This window comes from Prionailurus bengalensis, chromosome F2 (genome assembly GCF_016509475.1).
Source record: "Prionailurus bengalensis isolate Pbe53 chromosome F2, Fcat_Pben_1.1_paternal_pri, whole genome shotgun sequence".
NCBI classification, from domain to species: domain Eukaryota; kingdom Metazoa; phylum Chordata; class Mammalia; order Carnivora; family Felidae; genus Prionailurus; species Prionailurus bengalensis.
In genome coordinates, this window is record NC_057353.1 from 82,151,316 (window position 1) to 82,163,903 (window position 12,588).

Consider the following 12,588-nt stretch of genomic DNA (forward strand, 5'->3'; position numbering starts at 1 on the left):
ACATATATTTATGTCTCATACTGATTCTGCTTCTCTCCTGAACCAAGTCCAAGAGACCCAGCAGAGGCAAATCCAGAGAGACTGAGTGCAGATCAGTGGTTGCAAAGACCTACAGATGAATGAGGACAAACCACTTACCTGATGCAGGTTTCCTTTTGTGGGGAGGGGGAAATATTCTGGAATTAAATAGTGGTGATGGCCGCACAAGATTGTGAATATAGTAAAAAAAAAAAAAAAACCCACTGAATTATACCTTTGAAATGATGCATTTTATGTTACATGAATTTCATCTAATTTAAACTCAAGTTTGATTTTAAAAAGGAGGAGAGGATGAGGGCTAAGAAGATCTTCCTTTTCTGTTCCCCTCACACCTCTTTTCTGAAACCACCACATGTGCAAGAATGACAACCTCAGCACAGAAGTCTCCATGCCATTTCAAGGTGGTCACCAGCAGACTCCCAGCCTCTCCCCCTGCTCAAATGTCAGCACCTGGGAGACCTTCTAGCCCTGGTGGGAGGATAGGCCCAACTTTGAGGGAGGACTGCGGCTCGTGCACAACTTGTCTGATTGGCCCACACTGGGCACCGGGCACAGTCTCTAACGTCAGGCCATGATATCCACGTGCCACCTCTTGCCCAGCTCCCTCTCGGCTTCCATCATCCCCACCTGAGAACTAAAGCACAGAGTCTCAGGTGGCCTCGGGTGCCTGTGGTCCGAGCATAGCTGGGACCTCTCTTTGAGCGAACTCATACACTCTCCCCCATAACTGTTTGCCTTTAATTAAAATACTTAGTCTCTTGGGGTACCTGAGTGGCTCAGTTGGTTGAGCAGTTGGGCGTCTGATTTAGGCTCAGGTCGTGATCTCACGGTTCCTGAGTTTGAGCCCAGCATGGGGCTCTGTCTCCCTCTCTCTGCCCCTCCCTGCTCACATTCCCATGCATGTTCTCTCTCTCTCTCCCTCTCTCTCTGAAAAATAAACTTAAAAAAATACTCCATCTCTGCATGCTAAAGCAACACGATGTTTTGGTCTATTTGCAAGATGATGTCTAAAGAGGAAGAAACAGATCAAATGCTAAAACCACAAACAAATCTCTAGGTAAGCAGTACCCAAGCAATAATGTTCTTTATTTCTCTCTTGAAATAAGCTGGGAAAGGGTAACTGGTCCACCTGGGGCCCTGTGGGTCAGTATCCCTGGCTCACAAGGGAGGAAAGGAGAGTGAACTTGCTCTGAGGAATGAGAGAAGAGACCAGACCCTCCCAGAGGGCTTCTCATGTCAGTGTATGGCTGACCAGGATGGAGGCAATGCTCAGGGAAAATGGTGACTCCCCCATGTGTGCCATTGCTACTACACGCTCCTCAATTATATCCTCATGTACAATATCCTTTTCAAGAGAAATAGGACCTCCTTCATTGCAATTAATACTACCACAACAACGAACAAAATAGAAACTATTAGTTTTAAAAAATTTTGATCTTGGGGCTTCATCAGGCACTTCGCTTGGATACACAAATGTGCAGTTGCTCGTACAGTTCTTGTAAACAAGTAGCTCCCGACTGTTCAAACCTTAAAAAGTAGAGATGAAAGTCATTGATTTCAGGTTTTCTGCTTGCAAACAACAAAGCACAGTTCACCCAGTAACTAGTGTTTTACATCCCCAGATGTGACTACGTGGCCTAGAATTTTCACGGATAAAGAACGCCCAAGAAAGGCCACCAGAGGGTCTGTTTCCTCCATGGACAACTTCTCCTGGAGATGGTTTTCTGTCTACACGGCCATCTCATCTCTGCCTCTGGCTGTCTCTAAATAGTATCAAGGTGCCTTGGCACATGGCTGCACAGATGAAATGTCCTGTTCATTATTTGTCCTAAGAATCTCAGGGCTCTAGAAAGAGAACGGAGGCCAAAGAAATGTTTCCCTCATGTCTCACAGGATCACACAGACCCTGAAGTGGAGTGCCCCGTCCATGTGGCCCTCACCTGATTTTCTGAGACTCAGTGTGGCCCCTCTAGGACGAGCTCCCGCCTGGGACCCTCGGCCAGGTGTTCCCAGCTCCTGGCCCAACATATAAACCTCGATGCACGCTTAATGCCAACCTGCGCCCCAGCACAGACAGGGTGCTCCACCGCAAGCAGAGTCCCACAACTACTGTGATTACCTTGACTGGTGGGCTCACCCAACAGCCTTGGCCAACCACCAAGGCTGAGTCCTTAAGATGCACAAGCATGTGTAACTTGGCCATGTGAGCAAGGCGCCATCTGAGGCCTCCTTAGAGAGTCCTTGAGTTAAATTCTTCGGCGCTCACTCACCACTTCTGCTCCCTTGTGACCCCAGTCTTTACCCAATACTTTCTCCCTGGAACTTGCCACCGTTGACGTTTCCACTCATGGCTCTGAGGTCAAAGGAAGGAACTCCCAGCTAAGCTCCCGTCACTTGCTTGTCTCTATTTGCCACATGAAGGGTTTCTGGAAGTCCAACGTTCTACGGAAGAGTGCACACTCATAAGCCAGCTGACAGCTGACTGGATTTCAGGAAGTGCTCATAACTATGGAACCGGCACGAGCTCCAGAAACAGAACTGGATAAAAACTACCGAATTCCCGCCTCTGTTCCTCCATCAGGCACTAAAAGCAGCCAAGGCTAAAGATAAGAAATGTCTGGATTTCCAAGCCTATGTGTTAGTTTTGTCTGTTTTTGCACTTTGTGAATATGAACTCCTGTACTGTCTGTTTTGGGGTCTGGCTTCTTTTCTCTGCTTTGTGTTTGGGAAACCCATCCCTGATGTGGCCCAGCGCTGTATATGGTTTACACTCCCCTTTGTACACTTTTCCACTGATGAACATTCCATCGTTGACTGCTGATGGGCGTTAGCATTGTTTCTGGCTGTTACCTCCCCCAAAGAGTGCTGCAGTGAATATTCTCATCCTCGTCTTGAGGTGAGCATGTGTGAGTTCTTGACATGGTGGTAAATGCTGAGTCCTTAAGATGCATACATATGGCTTTAGCAGACGCTGCTGAAGAGGTTTCCAGAGCGGGTGAACCTATTTATACTCCAAAGGATCGTGTCCACCTCAACATCTTGCCACCACACAAGTAGCTGTTTGTGAATGTTTAATCATTCCTTTTGGTGTTACCATACCATAGTTCTGAGGTTCATTTCCACCAGAAACGTTCACGTTGGATGACTTTTCTTATATTTAGTAGCCACTTGGATATCATTTTCTGGTAAACAGCCTCCAAGCCTTTGGCTCCAATTTCTATTGGATGATCTGCTTGTTCAAGTAGTGATTCGTAGAAGAAGTTCACTCCATATACGGAATATAAGCCCTTGGGCAGACAGTGTTTTAAAGGGCCTTCTCTTCATCTGTGGCATCTTTACACTTACCAGTATCCTCTCGGGGGCAGAAGTTATGAATTTTTATGTAATCCCAGTTACCGATTTTCCTCATCAGTGATCAGCACTATATTGTTCAGGTGTCTTAAATTCTTAATTATCTCAGGGATACATTCTTCTACATTTCCCTTCCAAAAAAAATAAAGCCCACGTTTTGTTCTTTTACTATTTACATGGAGATCTAGAAAGCATCTGAAAGTGCTTCTGTTGTGTAAATCATGTGTATAAGATTTCCTGCATCCACTACTGGTGAGTGCCGACGAGTGTCTTTCCCTACAACCTTCTGGGTCAACGTTGTCAGAAAGCATGTGGCTTTTTCTGAGACCTCTTTTCTCCACTGTCGGTCTATTTTTCAATCCCAACACCAACACTAGACCATGTGCATTGACGAGACGAAAGAATATTGTGTAAGAGTGCAGGTTCTCTGTTCCTCTCTTCTTCCACGAGATTGCCTTGGACATTCCTAGCCCCCAAAGTTCCATAAACATTTGAATATTTTGAATCAACTTGCCCCCACCCCCACCCCAACACACACACACACACACACACACACACACACACACACTAACCTGGTGAGACTCTGACTGGGATTTCATGGAATCTGAGGATGAACTTGAGGAGAACAGCTGTCCTACCTCTACTGGGTTGCTCCATCCAGAAGCCTGGCTCACCCGTTGGTTTAAGTCCTTCCATTTCACCTGTTGCACAGCTTCGATATGGAAGTCTTGCAGAAATCTGCTTGCGTTTGTTTCCAGGTATGTGGTGGTTTTTAAATGCTATGTGTGTTTTTGCACATTTCATTTTCCACGTGTTCATTGTTGTTGTATAAATACACCATGGGTTTTTTAATTTGATTTTTGAGTACTGACCTTGTATTTCGGGCCATGCCCAAGGTACTGCTTATGTCCAAACTTCATCATCTTTGGTGAATAGTAGCTGCTTGCTTCCTATTTCCCAGCCACTGTGTGTTTCATTTCTTCCAGTGACCTAGTAATTCCTGTGCCACCCATAATTCTGCCTCATGGAAGTGGAGGTCGTGACAAGACGCATCTGACCCCACTTTCACCTCAAGGGAAAAGTGTTCCAGTATTTTCCTTGGGACAGAAAATGTCCTCTTGTCTTCCATTTCCTTAATTTTTTTGTTTAATTCGGAAAGGTTGTTGGATTTCATCAGTTTTCAGCATCTGTGGCTGTGATGTTTCCCATTTTCTTTGCTAAGATGGTGAACTCGTGGGTTTCAATTGTAAGCCACACTGCAGTGTGTAAGTGTCTGTGTGTGTGTGTCTGTGTGTTCTAAACACCTACACCCAGGCCCCTCTTGTCTCTCATCATTTGCCATCCTATGGCACATTTTCCCACACTTTATTCAGATTTCATTCTTTTCCCCTTAATGTTCTTTTCCTGTTCCAGGATGCCATGCAGGATACAACATTCTGTTGGGTGTGGTATAGATTATCCACAGTAGGATTCTATTGGTTCAGATCTGGCTAGTACCGCTGCAGCTCTAGTCACAGGAGAGGTTTGTCTGTGCTTTCCATCCTTCCAACGTCCTTCCTAGGCTTTCTGTTAGAGTCAGACTGTCGTCATGAATGTGTTGGGGAGCAATCCTCCTCATTTATTGTCTGGAAGAGTTTGTGTACGGTAGGGTGATTTCTCCTACGAAGCTAGTGGACTTTGCCAGAGACGCAATCTCTAGTTGGTTTTCAGAAAGGATTTCCAGGTTTTCCAGGTTTTCCATTTCTAGGTTTTCCAGAAAGGATTCAGGGCACTTCAGCTTTACAATCTCATTGTGGGTCAGAGCCAATTCAACTGTGTTTTTCAAGGTGTGATTCATTTCATCACGATTCTCCAATGTGTCACAGGAAGGCTATCATAGAGGCTTCTTGTTTTCTTTACAAGGGAAAGAAAAAAGTGGCCTCTGATGGATGCCCCCCCTTTGCATTTATGATAACAAAAGTGTGAATTTTACGTTTCTGCCTTTGAGCTCCCCTACCCCATTTTACCCATACTATGAATCCTTTCAAAAACCAACTGTTGGCTTTGTGGGGATTCTTTCTGGGTTTTCATATTCCCATTACAAGGATTTCTGCTGTCTTCCTGACATTCCCTACCTCATTTCTCTGGGTGGATCTCCTATTCTTCTGTCTTCCTGAGTGGAAGCTTGGGGCCTTGGCACACGTTCTCTCTTCTACGAGAGGCCGAGAGTGTCTATTTGCGCTCTCGACTCGGCTTTCGCTGCACTCCACTCATTTTCCCCACGTCCTAGCTTTAGAATCATGGAGTCCTTCTTCTTTACTAACTTCCATGTGGCTTCTCTTTGGGTCTTTGGTTATTCAGAACTGCTCTGTGTGATTATAAGGAGTGGAGGTTTTCCCAGTTCTCTTTGGAGTCACGATTTCTAGCTTAAGTCCACCGTAACAGAGAAGGAACTCTGCAGAAATGCCTTCCTTTGACACGTGTAGATGCTTGCATTAGGTCCTGGCATGAACTCAGTATCACAAACGTCATTAGCGACCTTGTAAAAAAATGTGTATTGGGTCATGGGTAGCTCTGCTGTCACACATCATGAGTATTCCTCCTTCGTAACCAGCGTCCTTCAGACCTTCTGTAGCAGAGGGTGGCAAACAAGAGCCCGCGGGGCAGCCCCAGTCCACCAGCTGCGTCTATGGGTAAAGATCTGTTGGGACATAGGAACGATCACTCTGTTTACCAACACTCCGTGGCTTCTCCTACCCCCTCACAGGCAGTGCGGGGCACTTGCCACGAGTCTAGGTGGCTTACTAAGCTAACTGGGGTTTCTTCTGCTCCTTTAAAGAAAGACTTGGTCTACCCCAGCTGTATAACTCTGGTAAATTTGGGGTCCTTGCTCTAGCTACCTGGCAGCCATTGGCAGAGGTATGTTAATGACTGTGCCCCTACCTACATTTCCTAAGCTCTGGGGCCATTTTTCGGTGGGGCCCTTCCTACTGCATTATCGGGCGTGTGTGCACTTCGATGCTGGTGTCTTCCCGGTTGTCTCACCCTTTCATCTCCATCCAGTGCTGTTCTGCTCTTCACACAAGCAACGCCCTTGAGTTCACGTTAGCTTTGCCACAGTGCGTGCTTAAGAGCTTGGGGTCGGTATTTACGTTGTATACCATGTTCTGTATTTTATTCTCAGAGTTTTTATATTCTCATTTGAAAGCATGCCTCTATGAAGCAAAACATATGCATTTAGTTTGTTCTGAAAGTCATGGGTTCCTACTTGTATCCATTTTAATATTAGTGTCATTAGCAATCCGTTAGATCTTAAATTGCTTTTCTGATGTTCCGTGTCTTACTTCCGATAATTGTACCTTCAAAACGTTTTCAGGAAATACGAAAGCCCCCGTGCACTTGGACTCAGTCACTTCCAACGGTACCTCATGGCCAGACAGCAGTGCAGCAGCGTGACTAGGGCATCGGCTCTCAAAGCGGTGACGGGGAACACCAGGCTTACACCACAGTCATCCCTCATATGGACACACCCACCCTTTTCCCACACAAATGCCTGGCCATTGATTCCCACAAAACGATTCCAGGGTCCGCTTCTAGAAGTTGGTCATTTCTAGGATGTCTATAAGAGGAAACATGGACAGTTACCTCTGGAGCTGGCCCTTTCTCATTCCCCGTGTTTCCCAGGACACTCATTCAGGATAACGGAGCAGTAGCTGCCCTGCTTTACTGCCGAGTAATGCCCAAGGTGGACTCACCACGGTGTCTTTACCGTTTAGGTGCTCCAGGATGTCTGGGTTGCTTCGGGGATCGAGGTGCTACAAACCACTCTGGGACAAACATCCACGCATGGTTTCACACAGGTGAAGTTTCAACTCTTCTGGGAAAAGCCCCAGAAATGCAATTCGGGGATCGACGGTAGCTGCATGTTGTGTTTTCAAGAAACCGGACCGCATTCCCCATAATTTGTGGTCCCATTTTTCACTGTCACTGGCCACATACGAAAACCTGGTTTCTTTACCATCCCGGCCAGCCTTTGGTGTGGCCACTGTTTTTGACTTTGGTCACTCTGATTAGAGACACCTAATTGTGTTTTCAATTTTAATTTCCCTAATGACCAAAGATGTGGACCATCTCTTAGAGGCTTATCTGCTTATTGGTGCCGGCAGTCTAAAACCAGGTCTATCTGACGCTGAGGCGGGGCGGGGCCGGGGGGACGAGAACAGTTGGGAGGAAAATATGGACGCCATGCTTCTCTGCCCCCGCCCCCCGTCTCGGCCCACACACAGGAGACTCTCGTGAAGATGTCTGAGGTGTTCACCCACACACCTGTCGCCTGTGCAGGCCAGCGGCCACGCAAGTGCTACCGTCTCAGAAACAGTTCGTGGACAACGGGGCTGATGGGGTGGACGTGAAGCAGGATGAAGTGTGGAGATGCTGGATGGGGTCCCCTGGCGTCCATCACCACAGAACCATCACGACCTTCGAGACCAACCGTCTGCTTCACCTCAGCCCTGCAGACCTCATGCGGGCTCTCCCTGGGCCAAGTATAGCCCAGAGCCACACAGGGCGAGAGGCTGGGAAACAGAGCCCAACGCCCCCTTCAGAAGCAGCCTTCCCAGAGCGGCAACCCGCCACCCACCGGGGTCTCCCAGAGGGGCAGCAGCGGAGCTCTGAAGGTGGCTTCTGTTCCTCCTGTGGTGCAAGTGCCTGAGGAGCTTTGACTGCCAAGGCACCCACCTCAAGGACGGCTCTCTGGGGGAAACACCACCAGCCGCTGGACTAGATACAGAGCCCAGACCGCCGCACCGCTACCGCCCGAGGCTCCTTCGTTCCAGGGCTCTTGGTGGGGCTCCAGAACTGATCACGGGTCTCTGATTTCTCTTCTTCTCGCGTTTTAGATGTCCCCTTGAGCCCAGAAAAGGCACACTCCCAGCCCGTGCATCTCTCGTCCCACCACGACTTGGCCATGTGCCTTGGAAGCTCCAGGACTCGTGAGCCACAGCCCTGTGGGTTCCCAGTTCCTGACGGCCGCGCCAAGGGCGTCCTCAGTCATCACAAGAACCACGAGGGCCAGTCCCACCATATCGTTGCACGTCGATAGGCCGAGACCTGCACACAACAGGTGCCCGCTGCAGGAACCCGGGACAGATTCCAGCTCCTTCCTGAGTTCCAAAGCCCCAGATGCCCACAGGGTAGGCCAGCTGGTACCACCGAGAGGAGGCAGAAAGAAGACCGTGTTGCAGGGGGCTTGGAACACAGAATGGCACGTTAAGGTGCAAAGAGACACTGGGGAAGGCCAGGGGCCAGAGGACAGGCCCCCGGCAGGGCCCCACACGGGGCCACTGCCTCCCTGCCAGGCCCTGCACTGGCTGCAGCCTCCCAGGCTCATCGAATGGTCACTGGCCTCTGGCCGACCCTGTGCTTCAGCTTAGGGCCCTGGCGAGCGGGACGCCTTTCTCAGGGCACCTGAGCCTCTGAGTAAGAGCCAAGAGCACCCTGAAAAATCACGCTCTGCCCTGAGCCCACACTTGGCCTTGCCCACCGTGTGCAGTAGTCCTTGCCCTGAGAAGTCCGCAGGATGCCCGCTTTTCGGGCCTACTTAGCTGGAAGCCCTCCCCCCACCAGCCTGAATCAAATGGGCAACGAGGGACCGCCCGGGCCACTCGGGGGCGCCAGCACCGCCACCAAGGACTGACACGGAGCAGAGGCCTAGGGTCTGGCAACCCCCCATGGTGCACGTGGACCCTGACAGCCCCACCTTGCGGGGTGCCTGGCTCTCCAGGATGGTGCACACCGGCCTCTCCTGGGGCTGAGCCTAGAGGCAGGGGTGCCTCTAGGCAAAGAGCAGGCCAAGGGCCACGGGGCTGGGTCCAAGACAGAGCAGATCAGACAGCTCCCTGAAAGTGCTCAGGTGGGGTGCCTAATTCACAACACGCAAGGAAGACAAACAGGTACTTACGAACAGAGATGGTCATACAGCGCCTGAGGTCTGTTGGACACAACGTAATTTGTGGACACTTAAAATTGTTGATGGTCCAACAATCGTAGCATTTCAGATTATAGGTCCCTGAGGAAACAGTAAGCAGCATCTGGCTCCAGTGCCCCGGGCACCGTCCACCGTTACACTTGGCTGTGCCCTCCCCCTGCCTTGAAGGACTTCTGGAGGCCTCCACCGCCCGGCCCTCGACGGGCTCCACTCTGGCCAGGGTAGCTTCCGGGCAGAGTGGGTACATGCGGGAGTTGTTCCTGTTCCCAGAGACAGATGCCGGCGAGCACCGCCAGGGAGCCAGCTGAGGGGACCCTCTGCCCCGCAGATGACGGTCCCTGTGCCCAAGAGAGCCTGGCAGTCAGAAAAGGCCAGCGCCCTCCCAGACTTCCCTGGACTCTCCAACGCTGTCCTGCCCAGGTGAGGGAGGGCCGAGCTAGAAACGCCCTCCCGACCCTCACCTAGCTCGGGGACCCTTCCAAACCCACCCTGTGCCCACCAACTGCACTGACATCGGGGGTCCCGGCTGCCTAAGGTGACGGAATCCCACCCAGACCCTTTCTCTGACCCTGGATAACAGTAAAGTCTTATCGCCGGGAAGACAGGGAGAGGAATCGATACTTAACAAGCTTTAGCCAGGGTGACCTGAGGCAACCAGATGACAAGGAGAAAGGCCCAGAGGAGCATCATCTCCTGCAGGAACTTGAACCTATAGGTGAGGAGACCGGGGCACACGTCAGCAGCCTGCACGTCACAGAGGCCACCTCACAGGATGCGTGTCTGCAGGACCCACGTGAGCAGGGTGTGGGGATCCCGGAGGGAGGCTTTGGGGTCCACCAGTGTCCACCAGCCCCTCCCAGCTCCTATCCCCACCCCAACGTCCCCTGCACCTCCCCTCCCTCGTTCCTCTCCCCTCCTGCACTTCCTCCCCTCCTGGCTCCTCTCTCCACCCACACCTCCCCTGCACCTCCCCTCCTGGCTCCTCTCCCCACCCACACCTCCCCTGCACCTCCCCTCCTGGCTCCTCTCCCCACCCACACCTCCCCTGCACCTCCCCTCCTGGCCCTCTCCCCACCCACACCTCCCCTGCACCTCCCCTCCTGGCTCCTCTCTCCACCCACACCTCCCCTGCACCTCCCCTCCTGGCTCCTCTCCCCACCCACACCTCCCCTGCACCTCCCCTCCTGGCTCCTCTCCCCACCGCACCTCCCCTGCACCTCCCCTCCTGGCCCTCTCCCCACCCACACCTCCCCTGCACCTCCCCTCCTGGCTCCTCTCCCCACCCGCACCTCCCCTGCATCTCCCCTCCTGGCTCCTCTCCCCACCCGCTCCTCCCCTGCACCTCCCTTCCAGGGTCCTCTCCCCACCCGCTCCTCCCCTGCATCTCCCCTCCTGGCTCCTCTCCCCACCTGCTCCTCCCCTGCACCTCCCTTCCAGGGTCCTCTCCCCACCCGCTCCTCCCCTGCATTTCCCCTCCTGGCTCCTCTCCCCACCCGCTCCTCCCCTGCACCTCCCTTCCAGGGTCCTCTCCCCACCCGCTCCTCCCCTGCACCTCCCCTCACAGTTCCTCTCCCCACCCGCACCTCCCCTGCACCTCCCCTCACAGTTCCTCTCCCCACCGACACCTCCCCTGCACCTCCCCTCCTGGCTCCTCTCTCCACCCACACCTCCCCTGCACCTCCCCTCCTGGCTCCTCTCCCACCCACACCTCCCCTGCACCTCCCCTCCTGGCTCCTCTCCCCACCCACACCTCCCCTGCACCTCCCCTACACCTCCCCTCACAGTTCCTCTCCCCACCCACACCTCCCCTGCATCTCCCCTCCTGGCTCCTCTCCCCACCCACACGTCCCCTGCACCTCCCCTCTTGGCTCCTCTCCCCACCCGCAACTCCCCTGAACCTCCCCTCCTGGCTCCTCTCCCCACCCACACCTCCCCTGCATCTCCCCTCTTGGCTCCTCTCCCCACCCGCACCTCCCCTGCACCTCCCCTCCTGGCTCCTCTCCCCACCCGCACCTCCCCTGCACCTCCCCTCCTGGCTCCTCTCCCCACCCGCACCTCCCCTGCACCTCCCCTCCTGGCTCCTCTCCCCACCCGCACCTCCCCTGCACCTCCCCTCCAGGCTCCTCTCCACACCCGCTCCTCCCCTGCACCTCCCCTCCTGGCTCCTCTCCCCACCCACTCCTCCCTTGCACCTCCCCTCCTGGCTCCTCTCCCCACCCGCACCTCCCCTGCACCTCCCCTCCTGGCTCCTCTCCCCACCCGCAGCTCCCCTGCACCTCACTTCCAGGCTCCTCTCCCCACCCGCACCTCCCCTGCACCTCCCCTCCTGGCTCCTCTCCCCACCCGCAGCTCCCCTGCACCTCACTTCCAGGCTCCTCTCCCCACCCGCACCTCCCCTGCACCTCCCCTCCAGGCTCCTCTCCCCACCCGCTCCTCCCCTGCACCTCCCTTCCAGGCTCCTCTCCCCACCCGCTCCTCCCCTGCACCTCCCCTCCTGGCTCCTCTCCCCACCCGCACCTCCCCTGCACCTCCCCTCCTGGCTCCTCTCCCCACCCGCACCTCCCTGCCCAGCAGGTCCCAGGCTCCCCCACCGGGCTCTACAGGCAGCAGGCAGGCCTTTCCACACACCCCTCAGGCCTCCTCTTGCACGAAGTCACCTGGGCCTGCCTCCGCTGGGAGCTCAGCCGAGGTCCCCATGCCCCCCCCAACAATGCTTGTCCTGACCTACTCACTGACCCCGACCTCAAGAGCAGCTGGGGAAAAGTGCCGGGACACCGTCCACGCAGATGTTTCCCGCTCCTACAGGTGATGGACAAATGCGGGGCGGCACGGGGTGACCACCCTGCTCCCTTGGAGGCCGGCAGTCTGACTTGCGCAGTGGCCACAGTGTGCGCCAGAACGTTCCGCTGCCCCCCACCCCCGCACCCCACCCCTCCCGCGGAATCGGGTGGCCCTGAAGCGCAGGCGGGGGAGGGCCCGGGGGTCCCCACACCTGAGCCCTGACCCTGGCCCTTGCTCCAGGACCCCCCCCCCCCCCCGGCACCTGGCAGTGCCCGCTTCCGCCCAGCGTTCCCGCGGGGACCCATCTGCACCCCCAAGTCTGCGAGCCCGGGATCCTGACGGAAAACTGCTTCCCACCCCCCGCCCCCCCACACACACACCTGGGCGGGAGCACCTGCCGGAAGAGGACGCCTGTCTGGGGAGCACCTGCCTGGGGGAGGGGGTTCACCTCT

General features: G+C 54.1%; 1 protein-coding gene across 1 annotated transcript; it reads right to left on the reverse strand.

Annotated features, from left to right (window-relative positions):
- Positions 1 to 1,096: 1,096 nt before the first annotated feature.
- Positions 1,097 to 12,362, reverse strand: GML (glycosylphosphatidylinositol anchored molecule like). The gene is made up of 4 exons (XM_043601937.1): positions 12,084 to 12,362; positions 9,982 to 10,064; positions 9,329 to 9,436; positions 1,097 to 1,566 (listed from the first exon to the last, which is right to left on the reverse strand). Exons 2-4 carry the CDS (start codon positions 10,043 to 10,045, stop codon positions 1,271 to 1,273), a joined length of 468 nt encoding a protein of 155 aa, XP_043457872.1. The 5' UTR covers positions 10,046 to 10,064; positions 12,084 to 12,362; the 3' UTR covers positions 1,097 to 1,270.
- Positions 12,363 to 12,588: the final 226 nt, after the last annotated feature.

What these genes read in the sequence shown, in the direction of transcription:
- GML (XM_043601937.1), bottom strand. Translation starts at nt 10,045, where the DNA reads ATGATGCTCCTCTGGGCCTTTCTCCTTGTCATCTGGTTGCCTCAGGTC. An exon ending in GGTCACCCTGGCTAAAGCTT is followed by an intron (nt 9,437 to 9,981) that starts GTTAAGTATCGA and finishes CTGTTTCCTCAG; the next exon opens with GGACCTATAATCTGAAATGC. An exon ending in CTGTATGACCATCTCTGTTC is followed by an intron (nt 1,567 to 9,328) that starts GTAAGTACCTGT and finishes CTACTTTTTAAG; the next exon opens with GTTTGAACAGTCGGGAGCTA.